This window comes from Hippoglossus stenolepis, chromosome 14 (genome assembly GCF_022539355.2).
Source record: "Hippoglossus stenolepis isolate QCI-W04-F060 chromosome 14, HSTE1.2, whole genome shotgun sequence".
Lineage (NCBI taxonomy): Eukaryota > Metazoa > Chordata > Actinopteri > Pleuronectiformes > Pleuronectidae > Hippoglossus > Hippoglossus stenolepis.
In genome coordinates this window covers 12,653,634-12,668,965 of record NC_061496.1, presented here as the reverse complement: position 1 = coordinate 12,668,965, position 15,332 = coordinate 12,653,634, and the positions used below count along the sequence as shown (strand labels likewise).

At 43.4% G+C, this 15,332-nt stretch overlaps 1 protein-coding gene across 32 annotated transcripts in view; it reads right to left on the bottom strand.

Annotated features, from left to right (window-relative positions):
• Positions 1-1,272: 1,272 nt before the first annotated feature.
• adgrl2a (adhesion G protein-coupled receptor L2a) overlaps positions 1,273-15,332 on the bottom strand; it is a 99,800-nt gene continuing 85,740 nt past the window's right edge. For 6 of the 32 annotated variants that reach the window (XM_035176068.2, XM_035176067.2, XM_035176085.2 and 3 more), the window contains 5 exons: positions 12,960-13,051; positions 9,735-9,903; positions 9,372-9,500; positions 8,244-8,340; positions 1,273-3,882 (listed from right to left, as the gene is read on the bottom strand). In XM_035176068.2, the coding sequence (XP_035031959.1) occupies positions 3,038-3,882; positions 8,244-8,340; positions 9,372-9,500; positions 9,735-9,903; positions 12,960-13,051 (1,332 nt within the window). In that variant the 3' untranslated portion in view covers positions 1,273-3,037. Of the gene's footprint in view, positions 4,562-5,756; positions 5,775-6,457; positions 6,587-8,243; positions 8,341-9,371; positions 9,501-9,734; positions 9,904-10,577; positions 10,605-10,903; positions 10,949-12,959; positions 13,052-15,332 lie in introns of all 32 variants that reach the window. The other 26 variants (XM_035176064.2, XM_035176062.2, XM_035176083.2 and 23 more) reach the window with 16 other exon arrangements.

The following is a 15,332-nucleotide window of genomic DNA, read 5'->3' as shown; positions in this document are numbered from 1 at the left end:
AAAGACAAACCTGCAGCGCGTTACTTCTCCTCAATGTTTTTACGTCAGTGAATAGTTTGATATGTTTTTTGTGGTTTGGCTTATTACCTCCATTGTGTATGTCTGGTTTTATCTGTGTTTGTTTGATAGTTAGCAGTATTACACAAAAGCTACTGGACGGATTGTTACTAAACCTGGAGGAAGGGTGTGATGTGGCTCAGGGAAGAATCGTTTAAATTTTGGTGCACATCCGTATCAGGAACACATCATGGGATTGTTTTTACACTTTCTTTATCATTGTGAGATAGGGTGTTTTTCAACGTTTTTATTGATTTCTCAGAGAATAATTCATGGACCTAGATGAAAAAATTTAAAACATATTTATAGTACTGATATTTATGAGTGTGTGCATTTTGATGCAGATCCAATAATCCAGATCTGGTGAATTTATACATGGATTCACAAGGGAACTGTTGGGCCTTGGCGAAGGTAGTCACCCTACTGAGCATCATTATTGTTAATTTTGTTCCAGTTTCAAATGTGATTTATAATTGTTTAGCAGAATATTTCTTATTTAATATAATTAAAAAAATATACCTGTTCTCAGACAGTTGAATGTGGCTGCATGTTGTACAATACAGGACGAAAATCGGTTTCTGCTCCTCATTATCATGCACATCATTAAGTCTGCCATTTCCACAGTCAACAATCACTTCAACACTTGGTGAGATCTCAAAAAAAAAGAAAAAATTGCTTTGTGACGATCCCAAGCCTCAGATAATTGCACAGAATGTCACATAATTGTTAAAAAAAAAAAAAAATAGTCAAAACAACACGCAGCCCACACAGCATTATGTGCACCGGCTCTGTCATAAAGTGCTTTTTTTTTTGGTTGTTGTTGTTAACTTCTGAGTCATTTCCTTTAATACCAAATGCTAAACAGTGCAATTTCTAGCCCCCCTGCAGAGAGCTGTCACTCTGGTGTGATATTAAAATGCTTCAGAAATTAGCATTAGCCTACCTGAGGCATACAGCCGCACAGGAACTGACTGTGGGCTTCGGCAGCAGCAGGCAGTAATTAGAGCAAATACGTGTCATAGGCGGACATATTATACATAATATATTTCTACAACCGCAGCCAAGTGTAACATTGACCCCTTGTTAGGTCCATGGACGGGTTTCCACTCCTACGTGGCATTAAAGACAAGGTTCCTAACGCGCCGGGCTTCTTAATGGTGCCAGGACTATAGTACTCATTCAATAATATACTAAGTGGACGATGCTGTGAACCAGTGACATTTTGAACCTTTATTAGTGTTACAACCACACAGAGGAACATTTACAATGCAATTTTCCTACCTGAGTTTCTCATCTTTGAATCACATGGAAAGATTTGGCTTCTCTAACACATACGGTGAAATGAGCTCTACACTGCAGCGGTTGAAGAAAAGCAGAACAAAAAAATAAAAAGCAAATAAATCCCAGAGGGAAAAATAAATCACCAATTTACCTTCAAGGTGCTCGGGACTTTACTTATAACCTGAGTCAAAAGTGTATTTTTTTGTCCATAGCAAAAATAATTAAGCTTGTTTCTTTTTTTCATTTTTTTTTTTTCAAATAGTACCAAAAACAGAAAGCATTAAAGAGCAACTGGCATTTGACAAAAAATCTCACATTTATTTTATTTGTTAAACAAGTGTTGAACTTTACATCAGTCTTAAGTGATGAGCCCCTTGGTAACATGTTTACATAAAAAACATGAGCTACAGTACAGCATGTATACCAGTGCTGGAAAATATTCACACATTTCCCACTTATCTTTTGGAAAGATTTTAATAAATAAAATGTCCATAACCAGGCGGAAGAACTACATTTATGATAGAAACTCGCTGCTGCTCCGCCCATCACTCTGCCGTGACCGTTTAGAAAGCTCTATTTCATTCAAAATTACACAAAAAAACTGTGCAATGCATAAATCACTTTCACTGGGGGGGTCTGCATCCCCCATTCTACTAAAGTAATGCTGAATAAACATATTGCGATGGGTGGTATCAATGGAACTCATTAAGCAAAAAACACTGTTCACACGTGAAAAACTGTGGTGATGCATCTTTGAAATCTGCCGACTCCTCCACTCTTTTCAAAAGCTTTTTATGTTCAACCGTACTACCATGAATGAAGTGTTGGAACCATAAACACACTGTATAACATATGTGCAACTTCTACACAATAGTCTCTCAAACGTAAAATTTTGCAATTAAAAGGTTTCTTCATATTTACGTTTTTTCCCATGAATTTTTATTTTTACACTAGCAATACAACAAAATATATATTTCAGCCATTTTCCTTGACAACAGTTCAATGTACAGTTGAGAAAATATAAGGCCAGGGGCTTGATTGCTAGTGGTTATACAATCCAAACTTCATGGTGAACGACTCCAGGACCTTGAATTCCTTTTCTAACAGTCCGATAAGGAAATTTCACAAATATTGTCCGGGTCCTGGTCCAGGGGTGTTGTTTTGTTTACAATAAAAAACAAACAAACAAAAGAAACAGGATTTAACGAGGATGTTTGGGAGTGTATGTACAACCTTTAGACCGGGTCAACTGCTGATCTGATGTAGATGGTAATTATTCCTTCTTTTCTTTTTTTGTTCTTTTCTTTTTTTTTTCGTACCTTAAATTTTTCTCAATTATTCAACAGCAGCAGCACATTTAAATACATAGTTGGCTTGTCTCTTTAAAATTGAATTCTGACTCTGTATTTATGTACAGTCTCATTAAAACTCTGCACTGCCGTCGCTGTGCGCCAAGTCTGTTGGTCTGCGAGGACGATGAGGAGAGTGGCACGTTTATGGGGGAAAGGAGATGGCGATGCAGATGGGGGGAGGGGAGGTTTGTAAATGGCTGACGTGAGTGACGGGGATTCTAGGCTTCTCCTCAAACATAAAACAAACTCTACCCTTCCCCTCACTTCTCTTTCCTCCCCTAGTGTGTCCTCCAGGAGGAAGGGGCTGCAAAAGTGCAGGAAGAGGTTTGGGGATGATCTGAATACATTTAAAGGCTTGTCACTAACTGCATCTGTCCTTCCCGCACGTCGCCTTCAGGGATGCAGCCCTCTTTAGTAATAGGAATAATGTAACCATCGCTGCTCCCTCGGCCTATCTGGTAATAGGCCTGGAGCTGGTGTCCGGCCCCTAAGTTAGGCATGCTCTTGTAGTAAATGTCCTCATTCTCGCTCCTCTTAGACGGCGACAGGTCCTCCACCACGTCGGGGCTGCTCTCTGGGTACGGCGAGTCCCTAAGATTAGGCATACTAGTGTACAAGGAGTCTCTGTTTGGGGACTGCAGACTATCGTCAGGGTTGGTGGGTTTCAGCTCGCTGACAAAGGTGTCAACTCCCCCATCGGTCCTCACCTTCTTCTGGGGTGCGTACAGAAGAGAGTGAGTCCGCTGGGGGATGAGCGGCGCCTCCAGCTCCTGCTGATGGTGCAGCTTGAGGCCCACTGTGTTACGAGTGTGCACCAAAGACGGAGCGTCGGCTACGATGGCGTCGTCTTCGCTGATGCTGCCCCCTATCACCGTCACCTTGGGCGGAGCCCGCTCCACGTGGTGATGGTGGTGGTGGTACTGCGGAGGCTGCTGGTGGTGGGGCGGGTGGTGTAAACTTGGGTGCTGCTGCTGTTGGTGGCTTTTGTTACAGGCACGCAGGTTGTTGTGTACTAGCTCGGAGATGATCATTTTCTCGAAGGCAGCATCGTCCAGACTGAGGCCGCAGTCTACTACCTGCACACTGTCGCCAAAGTCCCCATTGCGGAGCGAGTAGCTATTATTAAAGTTACCATTTAGCGGTAGAGTATCCATTGCACTTGTATCCCTCACCGCACTGTTCAGCGAGTGCCCTGCAAAGAGAGGGAGACGTGAGGGGAGTTTACATTAGTCACAACCAATAAGCATGAAGGAAACAAACACAAGTTTAATGCTGTTCAGGATGCAGTTTCACAAAGAGAACTCCAGTCAAATCAAGCCATGCCATAAATCCGTTAGTAGGCACAATCCTTAACATACAATATACAGGCATGCATTGTTGGCAATGAGAAATCATTTTACTTTCTCATATATACATTTTGACTTTCCCTTTTTTTAAGACATTGCTTCAAAATAAGCAGAGCACTGTGCATTTTAGTCTGCCACGAATGTGACAAAGCAATGAAAAAGATCCCAAACAACATTAAGGAAAAACACACTGGAACAGTCATCAACGTCACAACACACCGGGCAAAGGTAGATGTCCACAAGTATGAAGCCACGAACGGGCAAGCTACAACACTTACAGGTTGTCTAGCAACTAATAGGTTGTGCCGAAGGAAAGAAAGAAAAAGGACGGAGATGGGTAAAAGATAACATGGACAGAAAAAAGGGAAAGTAGTAATGTATCAACATGGGACAGCCATCGTTGCTCCCACTACAAGGGGAGCCCACAAGCAGCACTCCACCATCACCACACACAGCAGGTGAAAAGACTCACTTTAGACAACTCACATCATGTCTGTCTGCTCAGGCTATCTGGTCTAAGAGCAGCTGATGTACAAAAGAAAGTAAAATGATTTATTGTAACATGGAGAAAAAATCACTCAAAAAGAACAACAAAACAAAAAAGTAAAAAACGTCTTAACTGCAACTTAGCAAGAGCAAGGGTTCAGCAAATGAAATCAGCAAGCATTCAACAGCTTTCGCTTTCCTGAATTAAATCCCAACAGCTACTTGTTTTTTCCGTAGCCGTTGTTTTCTTCTTCTTTTTTTATTTTAGTTTTTTTTTTGTTTGTCCATTAGTTGGCAGCTTGTGCACCCAAAGCTGGCAAAAGGTCAGAGATTGCCCGCAGCCCGGACTTGGCATCCGTCACAGTGACAGTTCCCAGTGAGACCCCCGGTCACGAGCAGAACAGCTCAAGAATAACACAGCCGCCGACGAGGTCAGACGCGGTCATGTTAGGAATTTCTCAACGCATGGAGGTCATGGAAAACAGCGGCGGAAAAAGATAAATATTAGTTGTGTAATGATTGAGTGGGGAGATAAAGGAGAGAATGTGCTCTGCTATGTGTTCTTAACAGATCTAGACATTAAAATTAAGACGAATGGGATATTCGACTGAAATTGCTGTAGGTTGTTAAAAGTCCAGATTTTGCCGCATTAGAAAGATAAAAATGAGAAGAAAGATATTTTTTTAAAAGACGAAAAAGGGGCAAATAAACAGCCGCTGCCATGACATCCATGTGTTGATGCCTGCTAGGAGGCAATTTAGTGTCCAGACAGGTGTTGTCTGCAAAGATGTGAGGGGAATAACACTGGACACTGAGGCTGCTGAGTGCCACAGGAGGAAAGCAAAGAAAGCAGAAAAGGAATTTTAAAAGAAAGAAAGAAAGGGTAAAGAAACCAGTCTGATGAATGCTCCTTTCTTCCAGAAAAAACATTTTTGATCCGTTAAATCACAAATTAGGCAGAAGGGACAGAGAAGCAGAGTAATGGGTATTTGCGATAGAGCTGTCAGATCTGGAGGATTACGAGAAACGCCTGGAGTGGTCTTCTTTTTTTTTTGTAAATTTCTGTTCAGATTAGTAGAATTTAGGCAGATAATTTTGTGAACCACTTGCTCACTGAGTGTGTGTTAATGGCCTAAAGTAAACCAGTGATTGTGCCAGGGTGGTGGCTGTTTTTTAATAAGCATGCTGAAAAAAATTTACATTTGATAGGCAAAGTTAAGTTTTACTCCCATACTTGTCTCTCTGTAGGTCACTGGAGGGGAGCACAGTGGAGAAGCACAAAACACAGAGAAATCCCATTTCAGTAACGAAATAGAAGAGCAAAGACAATCACAGCACAGTCGTTACAGTGTGATATATGCTTACATGCCAAATGTGTTTGTGTGTGTCAGCTATCAACAAACATATCTGCACATACACAACTTAATGCACAAGTTTCATGAAGTAGATCTGTATTGAGCTACATGGACTTTTCTTGTGGTTTAACAAGTGTTAAAGTGAAAACTCCCACCAAAACACAAAACGTCATAAATCACCTGATATCTCTGCACCATAAATCTTAATAATCATGCAGTTTACACTGTAGCTTCAAGTCTACACCACTGTTTACATTATCTGAATCTAGAATGTGCAGTATCTCTTTACCATCTTAATCATTATGTCCCGTTCAGAGTTTGAGAAATATGAGAACACGGAGAGGCCCGATCGAAAACAAACCACAGAAATCTCCGTCCCACCAGAAAACCTGTGCATGTTCCCACACACACACACATTAAGTACTGTATCAAGTATTTGGGAGACAATGATTCAGAGGGAAAGGCGATACTGCCGAACACCCTGCTTTTAATTTGGCCTCAACATGAGAAACAAGGAGAGAGAGACAGAAAAGAACGAATAAGAGCCTGAACGCATGATGAAAGTATTAAGTAAGCACACCTGGCGAGTTAAACACTGGAGCCGTGGGGTTGTTACACACGATTGTCTCAGCCAGCAAGGTGTTATAAGGGTTGTTAGTGCCTTGTGGTCGGAGAAGAGGATTTGTTAGTAGATAATTCCCGGTCATTCCTGGAAGAGGGGGCAAGACAGAAGAAGAAGCAGATAAGTTGCAGAGCGTAGCCAACAGTGACTGAGAGTGTCATGAAGAAGAGAAGTGAAGGGAGGAATGAGGGATTTTGTCAGGCTGGTTTTGTCTGTTGAGGCGTGTGTGGCGTCATCCCGGGTATCTGGCACAGAAACAGCCCAATCTGAAACTAGGCGCTTTATCTTAAAGTCGAGAATGTGGAGGAAAAGTTTTGAGAAGCGACAAACCGGCTGCGTCTGCAGGCTGCCAAAAATAATTGCAGGCCTTCATCACATGAACGTTGATGGAGTTTAAAAAGCAGCTACTTTAACTTTCAAGCTCATTTGCGTTGCAGATTGTTCAGAACCGATTATATTTATATAGACGTGTTAAAGACATTGCGCTAATTATTGCATCCTGTGATCTCTGCTTTTCACGAGTCAGATTTACTTTTTATTCTGTGTAAATATCATTTCTCAAAAATATTCCCTATTTGATCGTGATCTGAGGTTTTTCCTGTTTTAACTGGATCCAAATATAAAATCTTCCCAATGTCAAAAAGCGGAATCCTTCCAAGTTTTGATATCAAACTCTTAATTTACACTCACATTTGTAATTTCTCTTTCCGAATACCTTATCTGCCTTTGAGTTTTCCCCGGTTTGCCGTGTGTTCTCCTGTCATTTATCACCTGTGTTAAATGCCATCTGTCATGTTGGGATTTCTCCGGGGACGAATTTAATGACAGGGAAGTGCTTCCAGGAGATAGAGCCCGGTGTTAGTGCTCGGACTCTCCAGGGTAACTAGGCTATTACACCCCAGAGTGATCAATATCCAACCTTTACATTAAGATCCCCCGGATATGGAACTGTAGGGAAAAAGAAGTCGTGCTTCTACATCGTCAGCGAGGCAGAATATGCTTCAGAGCTTCGGATGTAATGTTTTCACCTTGTGGAAAGTGAAAAAAAGGGGAAAAAAGAAGGCGGTGGTGAAGCGCAGCAGCGACAGGAGTCAGAGGAGGAGAAGAGCAAAGTCAAACCACCTCAGTGTAAACCCTTCGCATGCTTGGAAAGCCATTTCAGAGGCAGCAGAGAGTCGAACAACGCACTAAGCGCTCCAGGTCAGCCAGAGTTGAACATCATCTTCTCATCATCATATTTGTGCTCAAGCTAAATAATAAATGACAGGTTTTTTTCCCCTCCCTCCGTACGCCAGGCAACAAATGGCCCCTCTCTCTCCCTCTTTCCCTCTCTCTCTCTCTGCGTGTTAGGACTGTCCTGAAATAAAACTTTATTTCCCCCTTTGCTGTTTCGGGTTTTGTCTCCGTCTCCCCTGAGCTTGGCCGTGAACTACGGACAGGCAGCACTTAGATAAAAACGCTCCCCGAGCCTTGCCCCAATTTGCGAGTGACGTTACCAGCCGGGATGACAGCGCACAGAGTATTTGAGGATGGATTTTTGTAATCCCTCACTGGCAGGACAGAATAGAGAGACTAAACTAAAGGCCTAGACCGCACTGCTCTGTCTTTTCAAGCAGGAGGCATTTATTATGATTACCAGAGAAGGATCCTGTCCGGCGGTGTGAGATCATTGGAGGTATTTTTAGCGGGATGATGAAATGTGTGCATAGGTGTGCATGTGGAGAGAAATGAGGTGTGAACTGACCTTGGTTAAGGGTGGAGGTGCTGTTGATGTCACCTGAGATAAACGAGGACTCGGTTTGCTTTCTTACGGTGTCATTCCACATTCTCCTGATACGACTCTGTCAGGTCAACAAGGGACAGTCATTAGGACTTTAAACAAGCCCGCTCACCTTTCAGATCAGCTTTCATTCATCTCCTACACGAACATACTCCGGACTACACCCCCCCTCACACGCCTGCTAATGTGCTGTGAAGCGAGGGCAGCGCTGAGGCCGACTTCCTCTGTATAGCTGCTTTCAGACATGCACGGAACTGAATTAGCGAACGCAAATGTCTGAGTCAGTTGCTGCAGACGTTCTTGCTTCCAGCCCCTCGGTAAAAACTAAGAATAATGTCCCGGTGAGTCCGTGTGAGAATTATACGGAAGATTCATCACGAGCAAGTGGGCGGATTGATGAGGTTTCTAACCCGTGACGGACGGAAGTTTTCTTTGTTGTTGCGAAGTCGTCTGACTGGAGAATCTCCTGCTGCGTTGTTCATATGTGGAAGACAAACTCCGGTAAGAGTCCAGGTTCCGATTCAAAACTAAGTACTGAAGTTCCGGAGCTCATGTCTGAAAGCAGCTTATGTTTTTCTTATTTTAAATCAACTTTGAAACGACTTGAGCTGCAGTATCTTGTTTAAGGCTTGAGATTAAAGTGTGATGTTTCCCTATGGGCAAAAGACATCTGGATGTATTATCTTTTAATAAGCTCTATTAGCCTTTAATAACAAAGGGCATAAAGCAAACATGTTGTTCTTTTATAACGTCATCTTCCCCCCCCTCAGTAATATATGCTTGCATTGCTCTTTAAACAGTGCCGTGCCGTTTTCCCATGCATGTGACGTTAGTGAGAGAAAAGATAAAAGCGAGTGCTAAAGGGGCAGAACAGGAGAGAGCTCCTCATGCAGTACGGCAGATGCTGCTTGTAAAACTGTGGCAGCGTGTTTTGTGTCTCCTGATCCGACTCTGAGGCTAAGCAGCATGGCGTGCATTTAATGTGCGACACCTACATGCTCGTGTGCATTCTCATGAGCTACTGTGTAAAACTTTAGCAATTTAAAACAACATGTTTGATGAGTGTATGTGAACAGGACGCTGTTGGTCTACCTGGGTACCAGAGGAGTAGCGAGCGCTGGTCCGTGTGGTGGAAGTCTTTGCAGAGCCGTGTGAGCTCTCGGTCGGCAGCCCACCGCAGCAGTACGTGTGGCGGAAGCACTTGCTGTACTCTTTGCGGACCTGCGTGAGCAAACAGCGCAGTGTTTACATACAATGTTGACTTTACATATGACTTAGCCCGAGATCCTGAGGCAAGCGGTGTTTGTTCTTTATATCAGCCCGCCGCGGCGGTCGGTGAATTTCGCACGCCGGCGTGAAGGGTTCGGCTCGACTGCTTAAGATTCAGAGGCCGTTTCGACCTGGAAAGAAAAGAAACGATGTGTCTTTGAACACGTAGGACGGCGAGAGACTTACTTTCTTCTGCAGGAGGCAGTGGAAGATAAAGATGAACATTCCTTGGAAAGCGTTGAATATGGTGAAGAGGTACGCCATGACGATCGAGGCCTCGTTGATGAAGAAGAGGCCGAAGGACCACGTCAGGCCCAGCAGAAACAGGAGGGCGAACGCACCCATGACCCAGGATCTAAACCACAGAGAAAACACAGACACAAGGAGAGGGCGACATTAGCATGAGAGGCGTTCAGTCACAGTGTAACAATCGCTAACAGTATGGAAAACCGCTTCCCCACCGTCCCCACCCCTCCATTCACACACACACTCTCAACCCGAATGCAGCTCCTGTCTTCAAACAGACGAGAAGGAAGCGAAACTGTGATCTGCTTTTTGTAAGAACTTTTTATGCATTAGAAGATACAGTCCGGCATAATCAGAGAGCACAGGGTGTTTAAAGCATTACATACTATCATTGCTTATTATTATCTAGTGAGTGTGTTATTAGAAGTGGAGAACTAGGCGGACGTGGAGAGAGTTCAAGGAAAAACGGAGATACCCAGCTTCGTGTGTGAAGGTCCTGTGGAGCCTTCAGACACCAGCAGTGGGCACAGATCAATGCTCACACACACAACAACAACAACAACAACAACAACAACAACATCGACAACAACACTGGATTTCAAGATGATGGACGGGGGTGACAGCGGACACTCGCATGGACAGTTGATGTGTAGCTTTGAAGCTGCAGGTTTGGAGAAGATGAACCGGCCAAAGTGAGAAAACGAAAGAAAGGAGAAGAAATAAAACGAGGAGAGAGAATAGACTACAAGCTGAGGAGGAGACTTCTGGGCAACGTGTGCTTACTTGATAAACCGTTTATTATCTTCATAGCTAGAGAGCATGATGAGCAGGAAAAGAGAAACACAATTAGATCAGAGCGCAGAACAGCGTGGGTTAGTCGGCATATCTTCAACTTTGATCCAGGCGAGATCAGGGGAGGCAATTACAGTAAAGGGTCTGACAAGAACTGAAACTTGTGTATTTTTGCTGCTGGAGATTCAATTACAAACTCCTGTGTGAAGCATTCGGTCAGAGCACATTGTCTTGTGGTTGAATTTGCATTTGCGTTACTGTATGCGTGGGTGATGTTCTGTGGGTAACATCATCTGAGGTGTACAGTAAAAGCTTACCCAGGCAAATCTGTATTATAGTAGCCGTCACAAACGCGATAATTACTGGTGCGGAACAGAGAGAGAGAGAGGAGGAGGAGAGCGGTGGAAGAGAAAAGGAGAGGGTGTGGGTTAAGTTTGCCTTCACATGCAACATGCAATGACACCGGTGGACAACAGACTGTTAAAACCAAACTTTGGCACAAAAGCAGAAAGAAAGAAAAACAGCACAAGGGAAAACCGCCATAAATACACATTGTTTTTGTGCAGGATAAACAATCATTAATCTAATCTGAGTGCCACAATGTTTCAGTTCAGTTGTGGTTGGCTTAATGAGTACGGCAGAGTATTAGGGTCATTTAAGGGCGGGGAGGGGAATCGGAGAATTCCAGGATGAAGTCATATTAATATAAGAATAAAGTTTTAATAAAAGCTGTGATTTGACAAATATAAAGTCGTACTTTCATGAGAATGAAGTCATAGTTTTACGAGAGTAAAGTCATAATATAGTGAAAATAAATCTTAAAAAATATGAGAATAATTTTTTTTATTTAAGAGCGTTAAGTCGTAATATTACAATAATTAAGTCATAATTTTATTATTATATACCCCCTCTACGTGTTAGGGGGGGAGTAAAAGAGGATCAGCATGTCCCCCGTGTTAAAATCAGGAATGTGGATCTTTCAAGTTTTTCGAATTAGTTTCATAAATAACATAAGACTTCATCTTTGGGTTCATCAGTACCACATTATCACAAGTTCCAGGACTTTGAAAAGATTGTACAAGAAACTGCGTCTATTCAGAAGAAAGAAGCTCACAGACTTGGAGTAAGATGCCTCTTCTGTGCAGAATGAAACGTTTGGTTGTGATCATAGAAATATCATTAGAAATATCTTGTTGAAGATGTTGGATCCAGGATCGAGCACAGGTTCCATGTTGCCTATTTTTTTTTTATATTTTAAATTTTTTTCTTACTTCTTTATTCTTTCATTTTATGACATTCTCCCTCATTACAGTTGAGTTTCTTTTTCTTCAATAGGGCCCTAATACTCCCTTCTGATGATAAGGGAGTAGAGTCTAACTCAAATAATGGCTGTTTTTACTGATTGCAGTTTTACCACAGTGCCGTAATGTTGCACACATTCATTGAGGAAATAACATAACTGTGGATAAAAACAGCTCGTTGCGGAAGCTGATATATAATAACTGAGATGTTCTCTGACTCTGGGACGCTGTGCTTCTGTGAGCAACAAAACCAAATAAACCCCAAATGGAAGCAGCCCTGAAATCCAGCCCGCAGTAAACAGCAATAAATACTGTGATCACAAGAGTGCAAAAAAACAAAACAAAACAATTAGTGCTTCGGAAAAACTCGAAGCACAACACGTCGTAAAAAATTGGAGGGCGACTCGGAGAGCGTGTGGGGGGGTGGCCGTGCGGCGGCGGCTGTGTTGGGAAGGAATTTTTCTTTTTTCTTTCTCTGGGTTCAGAAGCTGGAATCTATGAGTGAAAATAAAGGGTTTGATATGTTCCAGCAGCGAGCGAGCACACATGGTAGCTGTTCCACTGTACCCCACCCACAGCAGAGCCACCAGTTCATAGCTGGGTTGAAGCTTCAGAGTGATGTTTGTCATGCCAGTGCAGCTCTGCGGCCGGTGGCTTGGAGCGAAACAAAGGACAAAAAGACGACTCGCAGTCTGTGGAGTCATCGTGACGTGCAGAGCAACGCCAAGAGTCTGAGTCAATGTCTGTATTACATTTAAAAAATCTTTATAGAGTCAAAATAAAATATCCCTCTGTTAAATCCATTTGATGTGGATTACTTCAAAAAACTGACCCCCTCCCAAAAAAACGACGCGTATTCTTATATTTGAATCATTCGCTCGCTATGTCCGGCGCTGAAACTTGGCTTTGAGGCTCTAATGCTTTTCCTTATAAAATATTGCGAAGAAAAAAAAGAAAAAGAAAATCATTACCTCAAAAGTAAAAGAGCCTTATTCTTCCTGGGGGCAGTGGCAGAAAAGCACCAGTGTTACATTGTGTGTAGTCTGTGTTCAGCGCGAGACGCTTTACTTACTTTATATTCTCCAGTCGGCTCGAGTCTGGTTTCAGGGTGGTGGAGTGCTTCACCATTTTGTACATTGTGATGACCAGGAAGATGAGATTGAGCTGTCAAAACAGAGTAATGGCCGTGTTAATTCATGGAGATGTACGATTCAGAGATATCACAGAGGCAGAGGGGGAAGGGGGGGGGAAGGGAGAGGAAAAAGAAACTGTTAATTTGTCTATAAAATATATTAAAAGAGGAGAGCCTTCAAATCTCTGCATGTCCACAGACTAATCCAATAAACATCTATCGTTCCAGCCAGGCTCAGACGGGCTGACTGGCGCCAAATTTAGTGTCATTCTATATCAATAAGAGCATGGAAATGCATTAAAATCCATCACTGTAAAAAAAAGAAAAAAGGAAAAGAGGAAGAAAGAAAAAACAGCCACACAGCAGCCGGCTGGCAAAGTCACAGGGGAATGAAGGAGGCAGGAGAAATAGGAGACCCCTCTGGTAGCAAAAACCTACATCTCGTTTTACACAGTGAAATATTACAAGGTAAAACCAGGTAACCAGGTAGAGTTTCTTCACTCTCTGCATGGAGAGATGAAAGAGAGAGACAGAGGGGAGAGGCGGGGGGGAGATGACGTCCGCCTGCTTGTTTCGATGTATTAAATCTTAAGGAGCCAGTGGCACATATCAGGTTGAGACAAGGATACGATGCGCCGCGTTTAGGCGCTACCTTAAAAATCAATACTGTGATTCTGAACACAGAGGCTGGATGGGCCAGCAAGGAGCCGCTCCAAATAATTTACTTCAAAAAACATTTCTTCTGGGGCAAACTAGTCCCCGACACAGCATGTACATGCACTCACAGCAGCCGAACCAGACTGTGTTTGTACTGCAAGCCAGCCATGTATAAATGATGTCAGGGAATATCTGAGGGAGAGAAAAATGAAATGTGTCTCCAATTGTGCATATCAAAGCCTCAGACAGATGCAAAAAAAAAAAACACAGCAGACAAATACAGTATTCGCGAGCTCCTTGTATCTGTGGCATGTGAATACAAAAATAAATGATGTACAAATAAAGACAACAAAAGCTCTTTTTCAAGGTGAGTCTCCACAGCAGTTGTCTTTCACACAGCCAAACAGTGGAGATGGAGATGCGCCCGCTATTATAAGGGCATGAAACAAGCGAATGACCTTTATGAGCCGGACTCAGACCACGGCCGTTCACTCTTGAGCAGAAATGATCCGTGTTCCTGGTGCACGCCGCTATCAAAAGACCTGCCTGTGATCAATACATCACCCCCTCCACATGCAATCAGCTCATGCGGCCGCTCACAATAACCCAGGCAGTGAAAGAGAGGGGACGACGAGAGAGAGAAAAATGGTGAACCTTCTCTCATATCACATAGCACTGAAACTGTGTTTTGTTTCGCAGCTATCAGCCAATATTTCTATCAGTCGCCTGCGTGAGTCAGACAGTGGGGGGGGAGGAGGGGGGAGGGCAGCTGGGGAGGGGACAGGACGGCGAGGACATCAGAAAGAAGAAAAAAAGGCTTTTTCACACAGCCTGGAGTGGTGACATGGATCCAATGAGACAGAGGAGAGGGACACAGTACTTTAAAGTAACCTAGCAGCACGGCACATGTTCCCACCCCCAACCGACATGCTTTCGCAGCCCTTCCCGGGGGAGCCCCCCCCCCCTTACCTTTTTATTTTTTTTACTGGAGCGGAGCTTTGCCTCGACGCTCCACTCTGTCTCTCTGTCTCTGAATCATCACTGCAAGCCATGCAGAAGCACCTCGCCACGCTGGGACGCAGGAGAAAGCTTTTTTCTGAAGTGGACTGTGTGTGTACACACTGAACTCCAAATGAACTGCCGCAGATAAAATATTAAAGGTGCAGATGGAGCTGTCCGGATGATAAGAACTGCTCGCGACATGTCATGATCCAAGAGGCCTTGTGTTGAAGCTATCTCAAGCATACTAATGGCTCCCCCCACCACTCATTACTTCCATGTTCCCCCTTTCATGGAGCTAATACCCCCTGTGCCCAGAGACGGGGCAGCCTCAGCCTCAGAACAAGGATCTAAATGCCTTCCACCAGCTTTTGTTTTCAGTCGGTATTTACGACCCGTTTGAGCAAAGAGCGGAAAGAAAGAAAGAGAAAGGGAAGAAATAAAGAGATGAGGGAAAAAAGCATGACCACCCGAGGTCAACACCAATGTTACTTGGCACAAACATGGCCGGGGTGGCGATGCACTGTTTCCTCTCCTCTTTTTTTTCTCTTCTGCTCTTGTGGCTTTTCTCCTTCCCTCCCTCTCTCCCTTCATTGACAAGGACAAAGCCAATTTGTAGAGAAACCAGGGTCACGGATCGCGTAGACAAACCTTGTT